This window comes from Macaca fascicularis, chromosome 9 (genome assembly GCF_037993035.2).
Source record: "Macaca fascicularis isolate 582-1 chromosome 9, T2T-MFA8v1.1".
Lineage (NCBI taxonomy): Eukaryota > Metazoa > Chordata > Mammalia > Primates > Cercopithecidae > Macaca > Macaca fascicularis.
The window spans coordinates 131631873-131657463 of NC_088383.1; the positions used below are offsets into that span (position 1 = coordinate 131631873).

At 47.9% G+C, this 25591-nt stretch overlaps 1 protein-coding gene across 1 annotated transcript in view; it reads left to right on the forward strand.

The window, feature by feature from the left end:
- The window catches only part of DMBT1 (deleted in malignant brain tumors 1), an 88464-nt gene extending 74364 nt beyond the window's left edge, over positions 1 to 14100 (forward strand). The window contains exons 37-40 of the mRNA XM_065521562.2: positions 245 to 453; positions 1382 to 1566; positions 10441 to 10835; positions 13492 to 14100. Of these exons, the coding sequence (XP_065377634.1) occupies positions 245 to 453; positions 1382 to 1566; positions 10441 to 10835; positions 13492 to 13768 (1066 nt within the window). The 3' untranslated portion in view covers positions 13769 to 14100. The remainder of the gene's footprint in view (positions 1 to 244; positions 454 to 1381; positions 1567 to 10440; positions 10836 to 13491) is intronic.
- Positions 14101 to 25591: the final 11491 nt, after the last annotated feature.

Below are 25591 nucleotides of genomic sequence, written 5' to 3' on the forward strand. Positions count from 1 at the left end.
GGGTTTCACCACATTGGCCAGGCTGGTCTCTAACTTATGACCTCAGATGATCCACCCACCTCAGCCTCCCAAAGTGCTGGGATTATAAGCGTGAGCTACTGTGCCCAGCCAAGGAGACCTATGACTTTCATTGATGAACTTTGTCAGAGTTTCTGGCACAGAGGTGCAACCCCACCCTGAGATCTGACCCCTGTGTCAAATTCTGGGAGGAAATGAAGCCAAATGGTGTTTCCTCTCTCTGCAGGCTTGAAGGTGGCTGCAACTATGATTACGTTGAAGTTTTCGATGGCCCCTACCACAGTTCCCCTCTCATTGCTCGAGTTTGTGATGGGGCCAGAGGCTCCTTCACTTCCTCCTCCAACTTCATGTCCATTCGCTTCGTCAGTGACCACAGCATCACGAGGAGAGGGTTCCGGGCTGAGTACTACTCCAGTCCCTCCAATGACAGCACCAGTAAGTCCCCTTGTGGGAATGATTTGTTGGGACTGGGGACATCCTGAGAGCATCTGTGGCTCAACTGTCCCGTGGTTGTGGAATAAGAAATGAAGGAACCCTTTCAGGTCACCAGGGCTTGATTTTCAGCTGAAAGGGGCCAGGAGTAGTGGGCCTCAGGACTCTGGCTGCCCAGAAATGAAGTCAGGACTAGAACTGGCTGACAGGTGCTGATTGGCCTTTCTGTGGTCAGCAGAGACTAAGTAGAGGGTCCCAGATGATGCTCTTAGCGGAGAGAGATGAGTCAGTGCCAGAGGCAGAGGTGACCTCTTGGCTTGAAACCTTGTGACCTTCTCAGAGTGTGGGACACTGTGTCCGTGGCCTGAGACCTAACACATTTGGCTTCTGTCTGAAGATAGACTGAGCTGGGTGGCTGGAAGTGGCTGAGATAAGGTCACTCAGCCACTTCCAGCAGAGCCTGTATGGCTATGATTTGAGTTGCTGTATGGACTGATGTATAGATTGGCCAAGGGCCAGGCAAGGTGACCTCCAGGGTCTCTTATGCAGTCAGGATTAAAGACTGACTTGCTTCATGGCTAAAAGACTTTGTTTTATGACATTCCCATAATTTGAGCATGCAGTTACTTTCCTTTATAGATAAATGGTAACTTGGCCAAACATTCCACTTATTTAAAAATGCTGCCTCCAGTTCTCCATCAGAGAAATCCTGAGTCCACGTGCTCTCCCTGGGCTTTCATAAGAATGGGGCTGACTTGACCCTAGGGTCCTTGGGGGATTGCAGGGAAGTCTGTGCCCACACCCTAAGTGCCCACCCTCCCTGTCAGCCACCCTGGTCTGTGCACTTTTTAAGTGGAAAGGGCATCTGACTCCGTAGGACTTGTGGAGTCCGGGGCAGTAACTGAGTGCCTTATCTGTCCTTATCTATCAGACCTGCTCTGTCTGCCAAATCACATGCAAGCCAGCGTGAGCAGGAGCTACCTCCAAGCCTTGGGCTTTTCTGCCAGTGACCTTGTCATTTCCACCTGGAACGGATACTACGAGTGTCGGCCCCAGATAACGCCGAGCCTGGTGATATTCACAATTCCCTACTCAGGCTGCGGCACCTTCAAGCAGGTAAGCCTGGGGCTTCCCATTCCATTTCCCAGTGCACGAGCTTTCTTATAGTGGTATGTGCTGTGCTTCTTGAATTCTGGGGATGCAGAAATTATGATTTTGGCATAATCAGGACATAATTGGAATAAAGGAAGATAAAAAACTTTCGTTTTTTTTCCATCAGCAGTAACAACAGCAGCTCCTGGAGCAGCTCCAGATTTTGCAGGGCCCGAAGCTTATAGAATTAGGGTCGGCGGTGAGGGGCAGGTGTTGAGAGGGGCAGGGGCCTCGTTAAGTCAAAGAGTGCAATATCTATAAACTTTTATAAACTTTGTGACAATGTATGGCTGTGCAAACACATCGCTAGGCCTTGGACGAGGCCCGCACATTGCACCAGGCAGGGAAGAGGGGCCCGAAAGCTTCAGCTTCATTAGCTCCACAGTCAGTTGGCCTCTGCAGCTGCCATTTGTTGAGCTATCACCATCTAAGATGGCCCCCTGCGTCCAATTTTGGGTGAAAGTGAAGCCAAAATGGTGTGTCCCTTCTCTATAGGCTTGAAGGTGACTGCAGCTATGGTTATACTGAAGTTTTCAACAGCCCCTACCACAGATTTCTGTGATTTGCCTGGGACTTTGCAGATTTTAGTATAGAAAGTCCCACATTCCAGGAAACCCCTCACTCCCAGGCAAACGAGGACAGTTAGTCACCCTGCAAGTGGCAGATGCTGTGATTAGTCCTTGTCATACTCCTCCAGTGAAGGCTCAGCCTTAATTGTGTTGGGTTCTGGCTTGTGAGTTTGGTCAGTGGAAGTCAGTTCACTGAAGGTGACCACTGTTCCTGTGCCAAGTGTGTAGCCTGGAGACTGCCACCTGAGCAGCCCTGCTGAGAGCCCTTCACACCTGTTCACACCTGTTCACACCCATTCACACCCATTTGGAGCAGCCAGACAATTCTCTCAGCCCTGTTTCTTCTAACTTGGCTGATTATGCACAGCACATTCCACATTCTTATTCCTCCACTTATTTATTTATTTTTATTTTAATTTTTTAATGACAGGTTCTCATTCTGTTGCCCAGGCTGGATGCCCAGGCATGGGTGCATCATAGCTCACAGCAGATCTGAACTCCTGGGCTTAAGCAATCTTCCAGCCTCAGCCTTCAGAGTAGCTGGGACTACAGGCATGTGCCACTACACCCAGCTAATTAAAAAAAATTTTTTTTGTAGAGGTGGGATCTTGCTATGTGTCCAGGCTGGTCTCAAACTCCTGAGCTCAAGTGATCCTCCTGCCTTGGCCTCCCAAATGCTGGGATTATGGGCATGAATCACTGCTCCTGGCCTCCTCTATTTCTTTAAATAACCATATTTCCTATCACACTGAGTGCCTCAGGGGCAGGGCCAATGTTTTGTTCATCTTTGCAACCCCCAGTGCCCCTGGTCCTGAGCCTGAGAGTTGATATAGTGTTATTAATGGCTCATACAGATATCAGACACTGAACTAAGCGTACTATATTAGAATTCTCAGGACAACTTTATTCCCACTTAATTATGAGGCAATGGAGGCTTGCAGAAGGTAAGCCACTTGCCCAGGACCATATGGCCATGAGCTGCGTGTCTAGGACACAGAGGTAGGGCTGTGCCATCCATGGCTGGAGCTTCCCACAGCTCTACCAGGCTGGCCTGTGATAATGAATCTTAATCTAAAATTAGAACTGCTTCTTCTGACCAAGAAATAAATCTGTACTCCACGTTCATTGTTTGGAGTGGATTCAGAATTTATCTCCATCGTAGGCACCATAGGCAAAGGTGACGTCCATGCAAATGATCATGTTAATGTACAGGGTTCAATGGAAAGCACTTGAGAGTATCTTTGAAAGACTAAGAAAGGTCATACTGTCACACGCATCTGTGTGAAAAGACCACCAAACAGGCTTTGTGTGAGCAATAAAGCATTTTAATTACCTGGGGGCAGGCGAGCTGAATCCGAAAAGAGAATCAGCAAAGGGAGATAGGGGTGGGGCCGTTTTATGGGATTTGGGTAGGTAGTGGAAAATTACAGTCAAAGGGGGTTGTTCTCCGGCAGGCAGGGGTGAGGGTCACAAGGTGCTCAGTGGGGGAGCTTCTGAGGCAGGAGAAGGAATTTCACAAGGTAATGTTGTCAGTTAAGGCAGGAACTGGCCATCTTCACTTTTTTGTGATGTTTCAGTTACTTCAGGCCATCTGGACGTATACGTGCAGGCTCAGGCTCAGAGGCCTGACATTCCTGTCTTCTTATATTAATAAGAAAAATAACATAAAATAGCATTGAAGTGTTGGGGCAGCGAAAATTTTTTGGGGGGTGGTATGGAGAGATAATGGACAATGTTTCTCAGGGCTGCTTTGAGCAGGATTAGGGGCTGTGTGGGAACCTAGAGTGGGAAGGATTAAGCTGAAGGAAGATTTTGTGGTAGGGGGCGATATTGTGGGGTTGTTAGAAGGGGCATTTGTCATACAGAATGATTGGTGATTGCCCGGATGCAGTTTTGTATGAATTGAGAAATGGAAGACACAAGATCTGAATAAGAGAGGGAGAAAAACAGGTATTAAAGGACCAAGAATTGGGAGGACCCAGGACATCCCATTAGAGAGTGCCCAAGGGGATTCAGCATAATTATTTGCTTGGCTGGTGAGTTTTTGGGCTCTATTCTTGAGTTTTTTTATGCTGTCGTACACCAGGCCAGATTGATTTAGGTAAAAACAACACTTTTCATTAAAAAATATACAGAGTCCCCTTTCTTCAGTAGTGAGTAAGTCGGGGCTTCGGTGATTTTGGAAGAAAGAGAAATGCAAAGCCAGCAACTGTTTGTTAAAGAAGGATTAGAAATGGCTAGGAGAGAGTGAGTGAGATTGATAGTGTGGTGGAGATAGCTGGGGAGAGGTAGAGGGTGGCTTAAGAATAGGAAGGAGAATAAGATTTTGAGTATAAAAGTAAAGAATAGGACTTCAGGGTGAAAGTATTGGAGCGTACTTCCTGTCAGCAAAGATTATCTATCCACTTTAAGAGAGACTTAAGGGTGGTGGTTTGAGATAAAACCAGGACATATCAGTTATGATGGTTTGAAGGAAAAGTGTAAACCGGCAGAGTAGTTGAGAATGGTGAATAGGAGTATGACTAGACAGAAGACAGTAGGGATGACAAGTTTTTGGGGTGCAATTCAAGTTGGGCTAGTGTCTGGAATGAGACTGAGGCCTAATAAAAAGGAGCGTCCATACAGGAGTCCAAATGGGCTGTACCCTGTAGCATCCCGGGGACAGGCTCTAATTCTGAGAAGGGCAAGAGGTAAAAGTACCGTCCAGTCCTTTTTAAGTTGGAGGCTGAACTTGGCAAGGTGTGTCTTTAAAAGACTATTAGTCCTTTTTACCTTTCCTGAAGATTGAGGACAGTAAGGGGTATGAAGGTTCCACTGAATACCAAGAGCCTGAGAAACTGCTTGGGTGATTTGACTAGTAAAGGCTGGTCCATTATCAGACTATATAGATGTGGGAAGGCCAAACCGAGGAATTATGTCTGACAGAAGGGAAGAAATGACCGCGGTGGCCTTCTCAGACCCTGTGGGAAAGGCCCCTACCCATCCAGTGAAAGTGTCTACCCAGACCAAGAGGTATTTTAGTTTCCTGACTCCAGGCATGTGAGTAAAGTTAATTTGCCAGTTCTGGGTGGGGGTAAATCCCCAAGCTTGATGTGTAGGGAAGGGAGAGGGCCTGAGAAATTCCTAAGGAGTAGTAAGATAGCAGATGGAACACTGAGAAGTGATTTTTTGAGGATAGATTTTTATGATGAAAAGGAAATGAGAGGTTCTAAGAGGCAGGCTAGCAACTTATAACTTACATGGAAGAGGTTATGAAATGATGACAGAATAGAATGGGCCTCTGAGGCTGGAAGGAGATATTTTCCTTGGTCCAAGAACTATTTACCTTGTGTGGGAAGAGATTGATAGGTGGCAGTTTCAGTTGGGGAGTAGGTGAGAGTGAGTGATGAGAAGGAGAAAAACTGGCCATAAGGGACAGAAGTTGGAACGCTAGCTGCTCCTTTAGCTACCTTATCAGCATAAGCGTTGCCCTGAGCGATGGGATCTGACTCCTTTTGATGGCCCTTGCAGTGAATGACTCCAGCTTCCTTTCAAAGTAAAGCAGCCTTGAGAAGAGTTTTTATTAAAGAGGCATGAATGATGGAGGACCCTTGCGTAGTGAGGAAACCTCTTTCTGCCCATATAACAGCATGGTGGTGCAGGATATGGAAGGCATATTTAGAGTCAGTATAAATATTAATGTATAGTCCTTTTGCAAGAGTGAGGGCCTGAGTTAAGGCAATGAGTTCGGCTTGCTGAGAGGTAGTGGACGGGGGCAGAGCAGTAGCCTCAAGGATAAATGTGGAAGATACTATAGCATAGCCTGCCTTTGCTGGTGAGTAGTGATTAGGCCTGGTTGAACTGCCATCAATAAACCAAGTGTGATCAGGGTGAGGAACATGAAAGAAGGAAACATGGGGAAATCGTGAATGCCAGGTGGATTAGAGAGATACAGTCATGGGGGTGTGGTATCAGGAATAATTTGGGAGGCTGGATTGAAGTCCAGGCCAGGAACAATGGTAATTGTGGGAGACTCAAAAAAGAGTGAATGTAGTTGAAGGAGCCAGGGAGCAGAAAGTATATGCATCAGGTGTGAGGAAGAAAATAGATTTTGGAGGTCATGAGAACTGTAGAGAGTGAGTTGAGCATAGTTTGTGATTTTGAGGGTCTCTAAAAGTATCAGGGCAGTGGCAGCTGCCACACGCAGACATGAGGGCTAGGCTAAAACAGTAAGGTCAAGTTGTTTGGAAAGAAAGGCTACAGGGTGCAGTCCCAGGTCTTGTATAAGAATTCTGACTGCATAGCCCTGTACTTCGGCTGTGTGTAATGAAAAGGATTGGGATGAGTTAGGGAGAGCTCATGTGGGAGCAGCTTTTAGGGCTGTTTTTTACGGATGGAAAGGGGAGTGAGGAAAGGATTTAGGATTTATGGGGTCAACTAGCATTTCTTTTGTGAGTTTATATAATGGTTTAGCCAGGATGGTAAAACTAGGTATTTAAAGGCAGAAGTATCCAACCACGCCCAGGAAGGAAAGGAATTGTTGTTTTGTAGAAGGGGTTGGGGTTTTGGAGATTAGCCAGACACGATTAGCAGGGAGAGCACATGTATTTTTATGAAGAATTATGCTGAGATAGGTAATGAATGAGGAAGAAATTTGGGCTTTGGAGGGGGATACGCAATATTCTTTTGAGAATAGATGTTGGAGGAGCAGAAGGGTGTCCTGTTGGGAAGATTTGTAGGAGGGGCTATAAAGTAGAAGGTTGTCAAAATATTTAATAAGGTGAGAAGCAGATGGATGGAAAGAGAGTAAATCATGAGAAAAGGCTTTACTGAAGTAATGAGGGCTGTCCCTAAAGCCTTGTGGCAGTACAGCCCAGGTAAGCTGCTGGGACTGATGGGTGTCAGGGTCAGTCCAGGTAAAAGCAAAGAGAGGCTGGGATGAGGGGTGCAGGGGAATAGTGAAAAAAACATCTTTAAGATTAAGAATGTGGAATAGTGAGTTGTGGAGGAAGGTATTGAGGACAAAAGAGTGTATGGGTCGGGCACCACAGGGTGGACAGGCAGAACGATTTGGCTGATAAGGCGCAGATCCTGAACTAACCTGTAAGACTTGTCCAGTTTTTGGACAGGTAAAAGGGGGAATTTTAAGGAGCGTTTATAGGCTTTAAAGGGCCATGCTGTAATAGGCGAGTGATAATGGGCTTTAATCCTTTTAAAGCGTGCTGTGGGATGGGATATTGGCGTTAAGCTGGGTAAGTGTGATTAGGTTTTAATGGGATGGTAAGGGGTGCATGATCGGTCACCAAGGAGGGAGTAGAGGTGTCCCATACCTGTGGATTAAGGTGGGGAGATACAAGGGGAGGATGCAAAGACGGCTTTGAACTGGGGAAGAGGGCAGCAATCGGGCGTGGCTATCACCTAGGAATAGTGAGGGAAGCAGATAATTTAGTTAAAATGTCTCCACCTAATAAGGGAGCTGGGCAGGTGAGGATAACTAAAAAGGAGTGCATAAGAGAATGTTGTCCAAGTTGACATCAGAGATGGGGAGTTTTAAGAGGTTTAGAAGCCTGGCCATCAATACCCACAACAGTTATAGAGGCAAGGGAAACAGGCCCTTGAAAAGAAGGTAATGTGGAGTAGGCAGCCTCCATATTGATTAAGAAGGGGATGGACTTACCCTGCACTGTAAGAGTTACCTAAAGCGTCCATGATGGTCCAGGAGGCTTCCGAGGCGATGGGGCAGCATCAGTCTTCAGCCACTAAGCCGAGAAGATCTGGGAAGGAGTCAGTCATAGAGCCTTGGGCCAGAGTTCCAGGGACTCTGGGAGTGGCGGCCGGGTGAGCTGGAGAGTCTGATTTCCAGTGGGATCCTGCACACATGGGACACAGCTTGGGAGGAATCCCAGGCTGCGGGCATTCCTTGGCCCAGTAGCCAGATTTCTGGCACTTGAAGCAAGATCCCGATGGAGGAGGTCCTGTAGGAATGTTTGACCACTGTGGCTTAGGCATTTTGAAGTTCTTGTGTGCTGGAGATGTGGCTGGGGTTTCTCTCACAGTGGAGGCAAGGAATTGCAACTCAGAAATGTGTTGCTACTTAGTTGCCTCTATTATTGTACATCTTGAAGGCGAGGTTAATTAAGTCCTGTTGTGAGGTTTGAGGGCCAGAATCTAATTTTTGGAGCTTTATTTAATGTCGGGATCAGATTGGGTAATAAAATGCATATTGAGAATAAGACAGCCTTCTGATCCTTCAGGGTCTGGGGCTGTAAAGCATCTCAGGGTTGCTGCCAAACAAACCATGAACTGGGCTGGGTTTTTATATTTGATGAAAAAGAGCCTAAACGCTAACTGATTTGGGAGAGGTCAGATAAAGAAAAAGGAGCATTAACCTTGACTATGCCTTTAGCTTCCTCTTTAAGAGGAAATTGTTGGGCAGGTGGGGGAGGGCTAGTCGCAGAACAAAACTGTAAACCGGACCAGGTGTGAGGAGGGGAGGTGATAGAAGGATTATAGGGTGGGGGAGTGGAGGCTGAGGAAGAACTGGATCCTGATTCAGTCAGGTGGGGAGCGACCTGAGAAGTAGCAGTCTGGGTAGGAGGGGAGAGGTCAGATGGGTAGGTAGAAAAGGAAGATTGAAAAGACTCAGCGACCCTTGGGGTTGGGACTGAGGGGACAGGCGGGAGGGAAAGGAGGAGGATTTGGGATGAGTCGCACTGGGAACAGAGACTAGGGAGTGACGGATGATGTGTAAAAGAATGCCTGGACGTCAGGCACCTCAGACCATTTGCCCATTTTACGACAAGAATTATCTAGATCATGTAGGATGGAAAAATCAAAAGTGCCATTTTCAGGCTATTTGGAACCACTGTCAAGTTTGTAGTGGGGTTAAATGGCATTGCAGAAGAAAAGAAGGCATTTAGGTTTTAGGTCAGGTGTGAGTTGAAGAGGTTTTAAGTTTTTGAGAACACAGGCTAAGGGAGGAAAAGGAGGAATGGAGGGTGGAAATTTGCCCATAGTGAAGGAGGCAAGGCCAGAGAAAAGAAAGGATAGAGACACGAGAGAAGGGGTTGGGGGTGCTTGCCCCCCAGAAAAGCGGTGATTGCCACTAAGGGTGAAGGATCAAGGCAGGCATCCCTGCAGTGATCAGACACCTCTGAAACATGGAATAATCAAGCAGGCATCCCCACAGTGATTAAACACCAAGGGGAGACTGTCTTCCTGAGTCTGTGACTGGCGCCGGAGTTTTGGGTTCATGGATAAAACGTGTCTTCTCTATCTCTACCAGAAAAGGAAAGGAACTGAAATTAAGAGAAGGCAGAGATTGAAGGAAGGCGCCAAGATTGAAAGGAGAAAGAGGCTGAGGGACAGTGAGAGAGGTTGGGGAAGAGAGTAAAAAGTGGCCACTTACCTGATTTAAAATTGGTGAGATGTTCATCGGGCTGGTCGGTCTGAGGACCAGAGGTCATAGGTGGATCTTTCTCATGGAACAAAGAGCAGGAGGACAGGGGATTGATCTCCCAAGGGAGGTCCCCCAATCTGAGTCATGGCACCAAATGTCACACGCATCCATGTGAAAAGACCACCAAACAGGCTTTGTGTGAGCAATAAAACTTTTTAATCACCTGGGTGCAGGTGGGCTGAGTCCAAAAAGAGCGTCAGTGAAGGCAGATAGGGGTGGAGGCCATTTTATAGGATTTGGGTAGGTAGTGGAAAATTACAGTCAAAGCGGGTTGTTCTCTGGTGGGCAGGGGTAGGGGTCATAAGGTGCTCAGTGAGGGAGCTTCTGAACCAGGAGAAGGAATTTCACAAGGTAATGTCATCAGTTAAGGCAGGAACTGGCCATTTTCACTTCTTTTGTGATTCTTCAGTTACTTCAGGCCATCTGGATGTTTATGTGCTGGCTTAGGCTCAGAGGCCTGACAATACGGTTTATTGTGGTCATATGGTTTAAGTCATATGATTTATTGTGACAACTGTTGGTACTGAAATATAAAGCAAAAAAAAAAATTTAAGACAGTTTAGAGTCAGAAAATGTAGCTAAGAGCAGGTGGGCAACGTAGAACCCCTTCCTGTGGGTCTTCCCCAGACCTGGAACCAGAGTGTGGGCTCTGGCATCCTCTGCTGCCTCATAGCTAAAGGACAGGCATGTGCCATCGCCATCTCTGAGTGGTTCTGGGAGGGGTGGAAGTCTTGCTGAATCATGTCCCTCTCATTCACAACCAAATCAGCTGTGGGATTCCCTTAGCAGGTGACATGTGCCTGACTCTGCTCTCTTGCCTGCCTCTCCTAGGTAGACAATGACACCATCGACTATTCCAACTTCCTCACAGCAGCTCACGTGGCATCACGTGGCATCATCACAAGGAGGAAGAACTTCCGTATTCATCTCAGCTGCAGGATGCTTCAGAACACCTGGGTCAACACCATGTACATTGCTAATGACACCATCCAGGTCGAGGAAGTCCAGTATGGCAATTTTGACGTGAACATTTCCTTTTATACTTCCTCCTCTTTCTTGTATCCTGTGACCAGCCACCCTTACTATGTGAAGCTGAACCAGGACTTGTACGTTCAGGCTGAAATCCTCCATTCTGATGCTGCACTGACCTTGTTTGTGGACACCTGCGTGGCATCACCATACTCCAATGACTTCACGTCTTTGAATTATGATCTAATCCGGAGTGGGTAAGGAGTGTCTTTATGCGATGGCCTTAAATCTTTACTTGATAACTCAAACATGAGTAGCCCTAAAGGCTTAAAGAATGCAAATTTTGATGGACTGCAGTTCCCAGTACTTCAAGCTTAACTAGATCCCTTTCTACATGTAGTAACATCCTGTAGCTTTTACCTTTGAGGTGATTTTACTCTGTGTTCTGTATCACATCCCTGATTTCTCATCAGGTAGGATGACCATGTATCATCTCCAGTTAACATCTGGGGAGGTGGGTGTCTGGAGAATAGAACAGCTCAGCAGTGTTCACTCAGCAGGTTAGCTGTAAACTGGGGTTAGACTCCAGGTGACTGAACTCCAGCCATATGGTTAAAAAGACCTACGTATAGTGGGAAAAGCATTGATTTGCAGCAGACCAAGTTGAAATGTCAGCTCTGCCACGTGCCAGTTGCATGATTCTGGGCCAGTGAAAGCAACTCTATGGCCCAGCTGCTCGCCTGTCAGGTAGGGATAATGACACACACATCGTAAGGCTGTTGGGAGGATGAGATGAGAGAGAGTGGACGGGGCACTGAGCACAGACAGTGTGCGGCAGGTGGTGCACCAGGAATGTGCACTGAAGATGGCAGGAGCCCTGCTGCCCTCCTTCAGTCTGGGAATAGAAGCTCTGGGAGTCCATGGTTCTAGTCAAGCTCAGGGGGTGCAGAGGTCAGGCCAGGAATGTCAGGCTGGGGCCAGAGGGTGTCCAGGCTGGGCTGCTCTACCACAGCCCAGCTTCCTGGGATGACTGCACGTGGATGAGGTGGGGTTTGACTCTTCTGCACTCACGACAACACCATGATGTGCAACTCCAGCCCCCTCTGAAGTCTCTGTTGATGGGTGTGTACCATGCTTCTTGGCTTACAATATAGACCTGGACACTTCAGTAGCCATTGCCTTCCAAGATAATTTATACCAATAGGGTAAAGGGTTCTGCTAGGAATTAGAAGTGGGTGGATTCAATTCAACACCCCCTTGATATGCTAAGCATAACACCTCTTTCCAGGCACAGTGTGAACATATGTCAGTTCAGTAAGCAGGTGTTGAGGCTCATCTTGTTCACAGTCTATGCACTTTGTTCAATTCACAGCAGCCCCCTTGGTGGCTGAGAGGAGGGGAGAAAGCTTAACCAGATTCCCTTTGTACAAAGAGTCATCAGGTGACATTTAAATTTGTGTGAATTGATTGACATTAATGAAAACGAGTGGGTGACTTAGTTCTTCCCTGCCAAAGGATCCTTTCTGGCCAAATCCTGCCATTTATATATGACAATGCAATTTGCTGGGAAGATGGGGATGTGTGTGCAGGGGTAGATGCACCCTGGCTATATCTGGAGCACAGGGAGTTATTGGCTATCGCTGGCCATCAACAAGATCATGCACCTGGATGTACATTAGAATGACCGGGGCTCCAAACACACCCTGCCCAGGCCCCACCCATACATTCTCTGTATTTGGCCTAGTGGGGCCTGGGTTACATTTAAAAAATCTTGAGTGATTCTGAGGTGGACTCTTGGCTGTGGCTTCGCTGTGGCATTCTGGTCTGCCTGAAGCCCTGAATGGCAGGGTTTGATGGCAAATACAATGACTGCCCAGGGGCTTCTGAGTGACCCTGACGTTTTTCCTCAGTGTCCCACCTCTGAACAAGCCTCCAGCTATTTTTGATTCCTCCTTTGCCACTAAGGGAGCTACTGTGGGAAAAAAAAAACCATCTTGGTATTTGAGAGAATCTGGGTTGCCTATGGAGGAAAGAAGGAGGCTCTAGAAGACAGAAGGAGGGGAGCAGATCCTGGCCAGGTTCCCAGGCTGAGCCAGACTGCCCTGGAGACCACACCCACCACCCATGAGAAATGCCCATCCTAGGCCGGTGGGCCAACTTTCCTGGCTCTTCTGTTTGCCGCACCCTTCAAAATCCCACCAATCTATAATAACTGGGTTAGTGTGAGCTGCTTCTTCCATATCTTAGGAAAATTCCTGTAAGCATATCCTTAGGTTATTTTCCTTCTGACAGTGGCTGAGAGGAGGTGCCCAAGGGAATGAGGAAGGGGTTGATATCGGGGTAGGGGCTACTGGAGGGTTCACAGGCCAGTGTGGAAAGTACAGTTGCATAGGGCTCAGGGCAGGCTGACGAGGGTCAGGAGAGAGAGGCCCTGGGAGAGGGAGGGCCAGGGCACTGTACTCAGAGTGCAGCCCAATGAGACACTGCCTGGCCCTGACACCAGGAGAGAGAAGGGAAGGTCATTTCCTTTTCTGCTCTGTCTCTGGGTCCCGCTCCTGGGCGCCAAACTCCAGCTACTTCCCTGACTCACCAGGCTTACCTGGGTACATGGAGCGTGTGGTCATTGTGGAATTAGGCTGCAACCCACTATGCAGTATGGGGCCTGCGTGTCTATCGGGAAAACCCCCGCAGGCTTTGCTACCTAAAGATGGTGGTGAGGTACCAGAGCTGCCAGGATTTGTCTGCAGGCCCCACAGTGAGTGTCTGATCCACACGTTCTGACAGAAGGAAAGTCAGGTGTGCAGGAGGCAAGGGCAGTGAGGACAGGCTGTGGAGTTCCTCACCTGGCATAACTGAGTCATGAAGAAAGAATTGGGCCTTGGTGAGAGCTAAAGGGCTACTGTTCTCTTCCAGATGCGTGAGGGATGACACCTACGGATCCTACTCCCAGCCGTCTCCTCGCATTGCCCGCTTCCGGTTCAGGGCCTTCCACTTCCTGAACCGCTTCCCCTCCGTGTACCTGCGTTGTAAAATGGTGGTGTGCAGGGCGTATGACCCCTCTTCCCGCTGCAACCGAGGTTGTGTGATGAGGTCCAAGAGGGATGTGGGCTCCTACCAGGAAAAGGTGGACGTCGTCCTGGGTCCCATCCAGCTGCAGACCCCCCCACGCCTAGAAGAGGAGCCTCAGTAGGTGGTCGCTCTCAGACCCCACTGCCCACCGGGGCACAGACCCCTGACTCTCGGGGACTTGGGATGTTTCTCTTGGTGTCATACTCCAACTCAAATTGAGCTCTACACTGTGCTGCACCTGGTCATACAGAGTTGAATCAGACCTGGTTCCTGCCTTCCCCAAGGCTCATGGTCCTTAGAGGACCCATTGCAGGGCGAGGTCAAGAGAGTTCTGACCTGGATGGCCCATAGACCTGACGTCCTAGAATCCATGCTTCTCACCTGTGAAATGAAAATGTCAATACTTACTTCTTAGCACTGTTGAGAGGGTTACATAAAAGAATTTTGGTGAAACTGCCTCAGCCTGTTCCTGGTGCAAGTCACTGAGTGCTTGGTAAATGGTAGTTTTTGTTACTCCTGTTGTCACCCATGTTAACAACACTAATGATGACAGTATTCCTCACAATGATAGTAACTATAACAGCAGACATGTTGACATCAGGGTCTAGACAGGGCCATGGGGATGCCAGCTGCATCGATTTGTCCTGACCGCTGGCAGGCTCCGCTCGGCACAAGCCATGTCACTTTTCTCCTCTGGAACAGGGAGTGCACCCGCTGCTGTGTTGCTGTGTTGCTCTGTTGTTGTGTTGCTGTATTGTGTGCTGCTGTGTTGCTGTGCTGCGCTGTTGCTGTGCTGCGCTGTTGCTGTGCTGCTCTCCTGCTGTGCTGCTGTGCTGCTCTCCTGCTGTGCTGCTCTGCTGCTGTGCTGCTCTGCTGCTGTGCTGCTGTGTTGCCTGAGCTCCTGTGCTGCTGTGCTGCTCTCCTGCTGTGCTGCTGTGCTGCTGTGCTGCTGTGCTGCTCTCCTGCTGTGCTGCTGTGCTGCTGTGCTGCTGTGCTGCTGTGTTGCCTGAGCTCCTGTGCTGCTGTGCTGCTCTCCTGCTGTGCTGCTCTGCTGCTGTGCTGCTGTGCTGCTCTCCTGCTGTGCTGCTGTGCTGCTGTGCTGCTGTGCTGCTGTGTTGCCTGAGCTCCTGTGCTGCTGTGCTGCTCTGCTGCTGTGCTCTTGTGTTGCTCTGTTGCTGTGCTGCTGTGCTGCTGTGTTGCCTGAGCTGCTGTGCTGCTGTGTTGCCTGAGCTGCTGTGCTGCTGTGCTGCTCTGCTGCTGTGCTCTTGTGTTGCTCTGTTGCTATGCTGCTGTGCTGCTGTGTTGCCTGAGCTGCTGTGCTGCTGTGCTGCTCTGCTGCTGTGCTGCTGTGTTGCCTGAGCTGCTGTGCTGCTGTGTTGCCTGAGCTGCTGTGCTGCTGTGCTGCTGTGCTGCTGTGTTGCCTGAGCTGCTGTGCTGCTGTGCTGCTGTGTTGTTCTGTTGCTGTGATGCTGTGCTGCTGTGTTGCCTGAGCTGCTGTGCTGCTGTGCTGCTGTGTTGTTCTGTTGCTGTGTTGCTGTGCTGCTGTGCTGCTGTGTTGCCGTGTTGCCGTGCTGCTGTGTTGCCGTGTTGCCGTGTTGTGGACATGGATGAGGGAATGAATGTTCGCAGAGTGATGCCCAGGATTTCTGGCCCAGTCTGGGGCCAGGTCAATGGATGTGGTGGCAGTGGTATTGGGGATGGATAGGGCAGCAGTAGTTGTCCCAAACCCTCTTCTTGTTCAGGGCGCTGTCCATGGGGCATCTTTGACAGCTCTCTCTCTTCTTTATTCCTATTCAGGCCGTCTTTATGTCCAGCTGATTCCAGACTCTTTCCTCACTTGTTCATTCATTCGATGCATGTTTAATGAAGGAATGTTATGCACCAGGAGGCAGATAAAGTCTTGCAGGAAAAGATACAATTCAGAATAAGTCTCATGAATGGTGCATGCAATGGGGTTGGAGTGAGGAGCAAAGGACATCAGGGTAGGGCGATAGGCGCCTGCGGGCACAGGCTCACTTCCCTCCTCTTCCTCCTGTTCCCTGCAGCTGCTGTAGTAGCTCACGTCCTGGAGGCCTGTTACCTGGGACTCTTGTAATCATTTCCCAGCTGGTCTAAAATGCCCAATTCTCTCCCCTCCCATCTATCTGGAGCCTCAGGCCAGATTTGTTCTGCCGAAGCCCAGTTCCCAGTTCCTGCTAAGAAAACCTTCCCTGACTCTCCTTGGCTGACAAACGTGAAATCTCTCTAGTCCGACAGTCAGCTGCCGTTTGGGGTCTGGCCTCAGTTTCCCATTCAGCACTTCCTTCTCCAAGTTTTTTATCCCTTCCCACCAAACAGTTCTGATTGTCTTTACCATGCCCAGGGGGCCACGGCCTTTACTTGTCTTCCTCTCCTCCTCTGCCGGGCTCTGTCCTGGTCCCCACTCTATTGTTGTGGTCTCCTATCCTTCCCAGACGTGTTGGTGGCTGACACCAACTGGAGACAGCCAGCTCCCAGGGGAGCTATCACAGCACTGCTATCTCTGCTGGGGTCTTCCTGGCTGTGGTCCTGGCTGTGGTGGCCTTCACCCTGGGGAGGAAGACACATAGCACCAGTGGCCGGCCTCTGAGCTCCAAGATGTGAAGCGCAGAGAAGGTCTTTAGATATTGGCTCTGTCAGCCCAGGCACCCGAGAGAGGATGGAAGAAACAAGGGTGCAGAGCTTGGGGCCCAGCAGCACCTGAACTCCATTTGCCTTGGCACAGGTATATGGTGGGGTGGGTGGAGGTGGGGTGAAGAAAGGTGGGGCCCAGGTTTTCCCCAGATCCAAAGGCTCAGTTCTGGGGCAAAATGTCAAAGGTAAACAGGTGCTAACGTCTAAAGTCTCACTTTTTTTTTTTTTTTTTGAGACAGACTCTTGCTCTGTTGCCCAGGCTTGAGTGCAGTGGCACAATCTCAACTCGCTGCAACCTCCGTCTCCCGGGTTCAAGCAATTCTTCTGCCTCAGCTTCCCTAGTAGCTGGGATTACAGACACGATAGACCATGCCTAGCTAAGTTTTGTATTTTTAGTAGAGACAGGGTTTCATCATGTTGGCCAGGCTGGTCTCAAACTCCTGACTTTGAGTGATCTGCCCGCCTAGGCCTCCCAAAGTGCCAGGATTACAGGCATGAGCCACTGCACCTGGCCTCTTTTCTGACCTTTTATAAGCTCGCTTCTTAGGCCTGTAGCATAAATCTCAGCCTTTCCTTAGGGCAGAGCCAGCTGAACAAAGAACCTTTTTCAGAGTAAGTGTCAGTCTGGATACTGTTTACTTTATTTCCCCTAAGAACTAGATCCCTTCAAATGAAGCAGACAGGTGGGGTGGTTGTCATACAGAATGAGAAGGGACAGCTCGTGTGTCTTCCCAGTGTCCTTGGAGTGATTTTGTTCTTCCCAAAGCAGGATATGCAAGATGCAGCCTGGAGAAAGACAAGAATGCTAACTGCGTAAGTTTCAGTGGCTGTGATTGAAAATTAAAGATGATTGCCTCCATTTCTCTAGGGATCTGCCTGTTGGTTTTTGACACATCATCTGCAGAACTGTGGACTGGGGCGGTTCAGGGAAAGAAGCAAACTCCTTAGGGCCCTTAGGAAGAGAGTCCTGTTTGCATGAGGTCTCCAGAGAGAAGGAGATCGACAGGCGACCCAAGGAGCTCAGAAGAAACAAAGGGATGAGCTGGGTTCCAAGGAAGCAGTGAATTTGCCTAGAAAATCAGAGAAATCAGGCTCAGAACTCCTAGGTTAGGCTTGGCAGGAATGGGAGCATTTGTTTACTGCCCTGGGCAGTGCCAGTGTTTGCTCCATGAAGCCAATCTCAGGACCCCTGTCCCAAGAGGGGACAGCTCAGACAACCTAACTCTGGATGTGTGAATTGAGCTGCATGAGATCCCAGCAGGGCAACGGCTACAGGGGAAACCCCAGGACGAGGGCACAGAGAATTCCAACAGAGACTTGGCCACAGCTGCCAGCTCTGACTAGGGCTGCCCAAGAGCTGCCCACCACCAGCAGCTGTGGTGAGAGGCCGTGAGCCTCCGTGGGATGCAGGGTAAGTCCTGAGGAGCTAGGGGGCCCCAGGGACTGTCTCTTGTTGGTTTCCATTCTCCTTGCCATCACCCCCCACACTCAGCCTTACCCTCCCAGGCTGGGGCAGTTAAGGAAATCCTTGAGGGTCACCCTGTGACCATGAGTCTGCCCTGAAAAGCAATGTCAATACAGTGGAATGCAGGCACCAGCCCAGGACTGGATCTGAGCAGTTGCAGAAGAAGCAGGAACCTGGAGTGGTGTGCGGGTTTGAGATACACATCAACCACAGTAATGAAGTGGCAAGTCAGATCCGAGAATTCAAAAAAGTTCAGAGGCTGGGAACCCAACATGGAATCCCAACTCCCCATTCATTCATTCACTCATTCATGAATGTCCAGGTTGTACCCTGTGCTTGAGAAGGAGCAGTGGAGGCTGCGGGTCTCCGCTGTGAGGATGAGGGGGACCCTGGGATTGGGGGCTCAGCAGGCTTGCCCTGAGTGGTCCCCATGGGTTCTAACCCCAAGCCAGGCTCTGTGCTTGAACCTGTGGATACAAAGAGGGGTCATGCAAGGGTCGCCATTATAAAGGGGAAATTTATTTCCACCGGAAACATTTCCACCTCCTGAAGTGTCCTCTCTCCTTAAAAAGAGCCCCCAGTAGCCAGTGCTGCTTCACAGATAACCACCACAGTCTTAGCCACTTGGCAGCCTCTCAAGGAAGGAGGTAAGGGCCCCTTTATCAGCAGGGCCCAGCCAGGTGAGTGGCTAGTAGGGACAGATGAATTTGGTAGCAAGAGACAGTAACATCCAGGTGACAGGTGGAGCAGAAGACAGGGCCACTGGTGACAGGGGCTCTGGACTAAAGCTGTCAGAGTGTGACTGAGGGCCCAGTCACAGGGGACACCGAGAACAGGCTTGCTTGGGAGCAGGGACCCGTCCCCCGCATCCACACCACACTCAGGGAGGATTGGGCTCACACCAAGTGGCTGTGATTGCCAGCAACTGAGACTGTGGTTTGAGGCAAGGGTGCTCAACTCTACTGCACATGAGAATGGCCCAGGGGTTTTTGAATCTGCTGCTGCCAGGCTGCACCCAGGCCAGTTAGATCAGAATCTAACCAGAGGGTAGACCTGGACATTGGTGACCCACCAGACTCAGGTTGTTCCAATATTGAGAGCTGCTGGTTTAGGGCTCCTTAAATCCCTCTGAAAGAGTCCAGGTTGTGCCCTGAGCTGAAGAAGGAGCAGTGGAGACTATGGGTCCCTGCTGTGAGGATGAGGGACACCATGGGGCCGGGGTCTCAGCAGGCTTGCCCTGAGTGTTCCTGAAAGATCTACTTTCCAAGTCCCAAAAGACCATATCAAAATACTACTGACCTAAAGTGCTTCATTTCTGCTGATTCACATTTGCCCCAGCCTCTGCCATCCATAAGAATATGCTGTAGAGGAAACACTGATTAAGCATCGTCTGCCAGCCTGGCACGTTGGACATAATCCTCTAATCCTCTGTGTGACCAGGTATTATTCTCACCTGTCAGGGATGGAAACTGAGGCCGAGAGAGGTTAGTCAGCACAGAACTGCACAGGATTCGGGCAGCGAGTGGCAGAGCTGGGGTCTGAGTCGGGGTCACTGACTCCTGGTCCTAGGTTCCCTCCTCCCTGTTCCATCATCCTCAAGGCACCAGGAGCCCAGGAGCCCAGGAGGCCTGGCCTCACATTGAGTTTGCACAGAGAACTGCATCAGACACACTCCTGTCTTCAGCTCCTGAGTGGGATGTAGTACCAGGTGCAAAAGGAGGGGCTACAGGAGGGTTGTGATGTCTACACCACACCCACACCAGAGCTGGCCCCACGGGACTGCTCACTTGACCTGTGGTGGCTCTTCCAAGTTCTCTGCACCTCCAGGACCTGCTCATAGCCCAGTGATCCTGCCCCAGGCTCCACCCCCAGCAGAGTGACTGACAACCAGGCATCAGGAGAACATAAGGCTGGGCCACATGGCACCTGTTTTGAGCTGTCTCCTGTGACCTTGTAGGGACAGAAGCTGCCCTCCAGCCGCTTCAAACCACAGCAGCATCTCTCACCACCCTCCTGTTAGCCCACCTGCCAGTGCCAGAGGGTGCTGCAGAGTAACCTCGGAACTATTTTATTCCTGAGGAACTTGTTACTGTGTTTACTGTGAGTGCCAGTGGTTGTCCATTATAGGAAGGGGTTCCACAGTTTTCAGCTCTAATAAAGGACTCTTGTGAAAGCCTGTCCTGGCTCCTTTCCCTTACTTGAAGAGGACAGAATCCGATCTATTCTCTGACAACAGAGTGGATGGTAGCTCCCCTTTCTGCCTGGTCCCTACCACAGGCTGAAGGTGGCATCCAGCAGCCCCTCGAGATCCTGTCCCTTCCAGCCCTGTTCCTGGCATCCGGATCCCTGCAGTGGCCAGTAAGGGGTTCTTCCCTGGGCAGGGGCTCTATCCTCTGCAGGTTTGATGGCACCTGAATGGCTTCTGGTGTGTGGGAATCAGGGACAGTCCCAGCCAATGGTCGTTTCCTGTAGGGGATGAAACTTTTGACCTCAGTGTCTCTCCCTATTGCCTGTGTTGGCGGGAGTACTTTTAAGTGTTCCGAGTGCTTAGCGAGGCCACTCAGGTGTGCACTGACTGGAGGGAGAAGGTCCTCTCGGGAAACCTGTGTCTGTGAAATGCTACATTTTCAGAAATCATACAAGCTGGATGTTATATGGCCATTATTAAAAATTAAATTGTAGAGTCTTACAATTAAGTAAATTATATTAAAAATAAAAGTATTAAATACCAAAACTCAGCACTTTCTGGTTATTTGACTCCATTTTACTATTATCTGTGCCCAAGGATATTTACATCACATTGTGTCTGTCTGCTGGAAATACTGTCCCCTGCAGAGTGACTGCCCAGCTCTCCCAGCTCCACATGCACTGGGGTCTTATTGCTGGCATAAAATGGCCATGGGGGGAGGATTCACACCGTGAAAATCATGCTACAAAGGAAGCTTCCCCCATCCCAGAGCCTGTTGGTAGAGATTTCACAACACCCCACTGCCTACAGCTCACCCAGAAAGGGGCAATTACGCTAGGAGAGTCTGGAAAAAGCCTTCATTGGCCTGCCACCATGTTCAAGTTTCCTCCGTTGGCATTACATTTTTTTTGGAAAGCATCTGTATTTTAGCAAGTGTGGAATCCAAAGCTACCTGGGCAAGGAGATGCCTCGGGAAGCTCCCACAGGCTCTGATGAAGGCAGTGGTTGTGGCGCTTGGCCTACTGTGGGCCCCTGGGAAAGGGAAAGCTGTCCAGGTGCAGGTTAGGGGCAGGCCAAAGATGGGGAGCCAGGTGGTGGAGGCTACGGGATGGCACATGTCAGAGTACTGCCTCATCTCCATCTGCCTGAGTCCAGCACCAAATTCCCTCTCCTGTTCCTCTTAGCCATGAGGAAGTCTGATACCCCTCAGCCCCAGCTGTGGATCTCTGGCCTGAGCCAACCTTCAGGTGACAGTTCTGTTTTCCCTGGAACTCTGTACCTGTAAGTGCCTGGGAGCCCATATGGTTTGTCCAAGCTTCGAAATGAGGAATAGCATCCCTGCTGAATCAGAGACAAACATTTGTTTCTGCAATAGCATCTTCCAAGAGGCTTAAGCTCCAAGATTAAGTGATGGAGTCATGTGGGGGCACTGATGGCCTGGGACAGCTGCTCAGGACAAAGGAGAAGCCAAGGCAGAGTGAGGCCACCATGTTGGGTTATGACTCATCTGACTGAGATCTAAGATTTGTACAGAGCTGGCAGGGAACATAGAGGGGTGAACTGCTCCATCCTCATTCACAGCCTACTGGGGAGCTCTCCATGGTCAGGGAGGCTTGGAATGTGTGCACAGCCACCCAGGCTTTCCTGTGTTCTGATGAGTTAGAATCTCTCCTCAACCCACCTCCACCCCATTCACCATTGCAGCTTTCTATATATGGGGCTACAGGTGGCAAAAATGGAGAGTCTTTGTTTCTTGATACCTGTCTTCTCCCAAGTATGTAAATACTGGAGGGCTGAGTGTTGGCCTGGGGTGCCGAGGGATAGTGCCAAGCTCAGACTTTTGTATTGGAGGGGTGGGTGGGGGTGGAAGATGATGAAGAAACTCACAGGGGATACAGGATCAGTAACTTCTCAGAATAGAGACCCACAGTGACTGTCCCAGCTTGTCACCTTCTCCCAGAGGGCTGTCTTCTGTGTGCTGTGAGGAGAGGAGTGGAGTTGGTGAGGGGGTATCAGGAAACTGCTGGAACTCTTAAATCTTTGTGGAAGCCTCTCTGGTTAGGTTTGGCCAGGATCTGGTTGGCTCCCATTGTGTCAGGATGGCTGCCTGGTTAATAAAATTGTTGTCTCTTCTCCCTTTCTCTGATCACCGGATTTTCCTTTAAATTACATCCAGAATTCTGGTAGGGGAACCAATTCAGTACTATTTTCCTGGGACTTTTGTTAATAAAATCTCTGTCTCTTCTCCCTTCCTTTGATCACTGGATTGTCCTTTAAATTACACCCAGAATTCTGGTAGGGGAACCAATTCAGTACTATTTTCCTGGGACTTTTGTTAATAAAATCTCTGTCTCTTCTCCCTTCCTTTGATCACTGGATTGTCCTTTAAATTACACCCAGAATTCTGGTAGGGGAACCAATTCAGTACTATTTTCCTGGGACTTTTGTTAATAAAATCTCTGTCTCTTCTCCCTTCCTCTGATCACTGGATTGTCCTTTAAATTACACCCAGAACTTTGGTAGGGGAATCAATTCAGTACTATTTCCCTGGGACTTTTCCAGTTTTAGCACTGAAAATCTCAAGTTCTGGAACCCTTCAATCCCAGAGAAACCAGAATAACTGGTCACTCTAGAGCCTCTGGACAAGGCTATAGGGAAGAGGAGGTCCAGATGCTATATCACCAAACACAGAAGACTGGAAACCCTTTAGCAATGAAATTTAGACTTTCACTTTTTTAGTCTCTTTTCAACCCAATTTGAATAATTCCTTTTAGCATTTCTTGTAGGGAAGGTCTAGTGGTGATAAACTAATGAACTCCCTTGGTTATAGGTAGTCTGGGAAAATCTTTGTATTTCCTTTGTTTAAAAAGGACAGTTTTCCCGTCTAAAGTATTCTTGGTTGGATAACTCTTTTCTTTTACTATTTTGAATATATCATTATCCCACTCTCTCCTGGCCTGCAAAGTTTCCACTGAGAAATTAACTCAGTCTTAAGGGGAACGTCTTTGTATATGATAAATTGCTTTTCTCTTGTTGCTCTCAAAATTCTCTCTTTGACTACTGAACATTTAATTATATTGTGTCTCAGTGTAAACCTTTTAGGATTCAACCTATTGGGAACCTTTGATCTTCATGAATCTGGACGTCCATTTCTCTGCCTAGATATCAGAAATTCTCAATTATGATTTTCTTAAATATGTTTTCCTCCCTTTTCTCTCTCTTTTCTGCATCTGGAATTCTCAGAATATTTACATTTGTTTACTTGACGGTGTCACATAAATCCCAGTCTTTTCCCTCTCTTTTTCGTCTTTCTTCTTTTTGTTTATCTAACCAAACGATTTCAAATAACCAGTGTTTAAGTTCACTGATTCTTTCTTCTGCCAATTGTGCTTACTATCAAAGATCTCTTGAGTTTTTCAGCTCAGTCATTGTATTATTCAGTGATAGGATTTCTGCTTGTTTCTTTTTATGGTTTCTATTTTTTAAATGAACTTATAATTTTGGTCATTGTTGTTTCATAGATTTCATGTAGTACTAAGTCTGTTCTTTTCTATGAACTTCAAGACAATTATTTGAATTATTTGTCAAGTAGTTAATGGATTTCCACTTCTTTAGAGTTGGTTACTAGAGGCTTATTAGTTTCCTTTGATGGAATCATGTTTGCCTGATTCTTAATGGTCCTTGTAATCTTGCATTGGTGTCTGTGCATCTAAAGGAGCAGTCGCCTCTTCTGATCTTTAAAGACTGGATTTTGTAGAAAATGATCTACTGGGTCTCAAGACAGATGTGCTGCCTCTGGGACTGCAGTCAAGGTGAGATGACCTTTGGTCATGGGGCTTCTTTCATGTCTTCAGCTGGGTCTATGGTTGGCAGTCCTATTATCCTGGGTGTGGGTGAGTATAGTTTCTGTGGGGCCCCCAGAGAAAAGAGACTGCTTTTAACACTATGGATAGTAGGGCTAGAGTTGACTATGCAGGCTGGTTTTGAGTCTGGGGCTGAGTCCATGGTAGCTGACCTGTTCCTGGGACACAGGCATACCTTCTAGAAGCAGATTTCCATGCTCTTAGGTTCCAATGATGTGTCACAACCTCCTACCTGGGCCCTGAAGCTTCCATACAGGTATATGTGTCTGTGGATGGTTGCCCAATTGTTGTTCTGTGGAGAAGTGAGACTTGGGGATTCCTATTCCACCATCTTGCTCACATCACCCTTCCCCTCTGCCTTGGACATTTTTTCTTTAAACAAATAAATTCATCAGTTGGCATATAGCCTTGAACTGTATAAGCCTGGATAACTGTAATAAAAGTTTCTTAGGCCTACATTTGTGGGTGTTCACAATCACCTTCGATATAAGGAGCAATGTGAAAGTAGGTTGATGTTGACCTTCCTTCTTTCCTTTCCTTCCTTCCTTCCTTCCTTCCTTCCTTCCTTCTTTCCTTCCTTCCCTCCTTTCTTTTCTTTTCTTTTTTCTTCTCTTTCTTTCTTCTTTCTTTCTTTCTTTCTCTTTCTTTCTTCTTTCTTTCTTTCCTTCTTTCTTTTTCTTTCTTCTTTCTTTCTTTTTTCTATTGGGGACATAGTTACTAAGGTCATAACGTTTATCTTTTGGTAGCTATGAACCAGTTACTCATTAGGATGTAAATATAATTAGCTAACATTTAACCCCCACATTATAAACAATAAATACCACTGTGATTTTAAAAACAGGAATGCTTTTTAACTCTTTAAAATCCATGGTATTTCTCTTTGAAAGCATTTCATGTTTAAATTAAAAAACTCCCCTCTAAGCAGGAAAGAATATTTTATGCTCTCCATGTCAAAAATGGCTGAAACAGCCTCTGATATGTGAGAAGAATTGGATGGTCAAAAGCAGTGAATGAAAAGGATTTCAAGATAATGGCTGACCTAAAAGCTATACAACTCTTTAATAAGAGCAGTCACCAAATGACAAGTGATGGGCCAATTTGGAATAGAGTGAAATTCAGTGATGCATTTGGTATTTTTGTAGACTTTAAGTCTTAAGTGCTTCATCTCTCTGATTGCTATTACCACAGAATTAAAAAAAAAAAGAGAGAGAGGTTAAAGGAAAGCATCAATTAATCTATATAGGAATTTTTATATTTTCATTGAAAATGAAGTCTTTTGAACTTTCTGGGTCTGTTTAATTTAAAACATTCTGAGTCTGTATCAAAGATGAGCAATAATTGCTCACAATGGTGCTGGGGTTATTTGTTGCATTGTGAATATGGAATTATAGCAGTAGTTAGCAATATATAGTCCATTGATTCTAGCTATGTCCTGGCTTTCCATGGTTTAATTTTTGCAAGCCCTGTCAATACAGTTTAAGATTAGGAAAGTCATTAAGAATCATTCTGTGTAAACTGTCAGGATGGGTGTTTTACAAGCACAGTATTTTTCATATTTCTGTCTGATTATTTTTGATATTTATTTGGTTGTATTCTAGAACAGCTTTGACAGGCTTTTGGAGACTGGGGTGAAGTACTGAACCAAAGTTGCAGATATGCACATATGCCTCTAAGAAGATGAAGTTAACAATTGTTAGAGGGACTTGGAAGATTTCTTTGTAACCAACTGTCCAAGGAGTTTGGTATCTCTAAAAGTGAAGAGGCAGAGCATGTCTG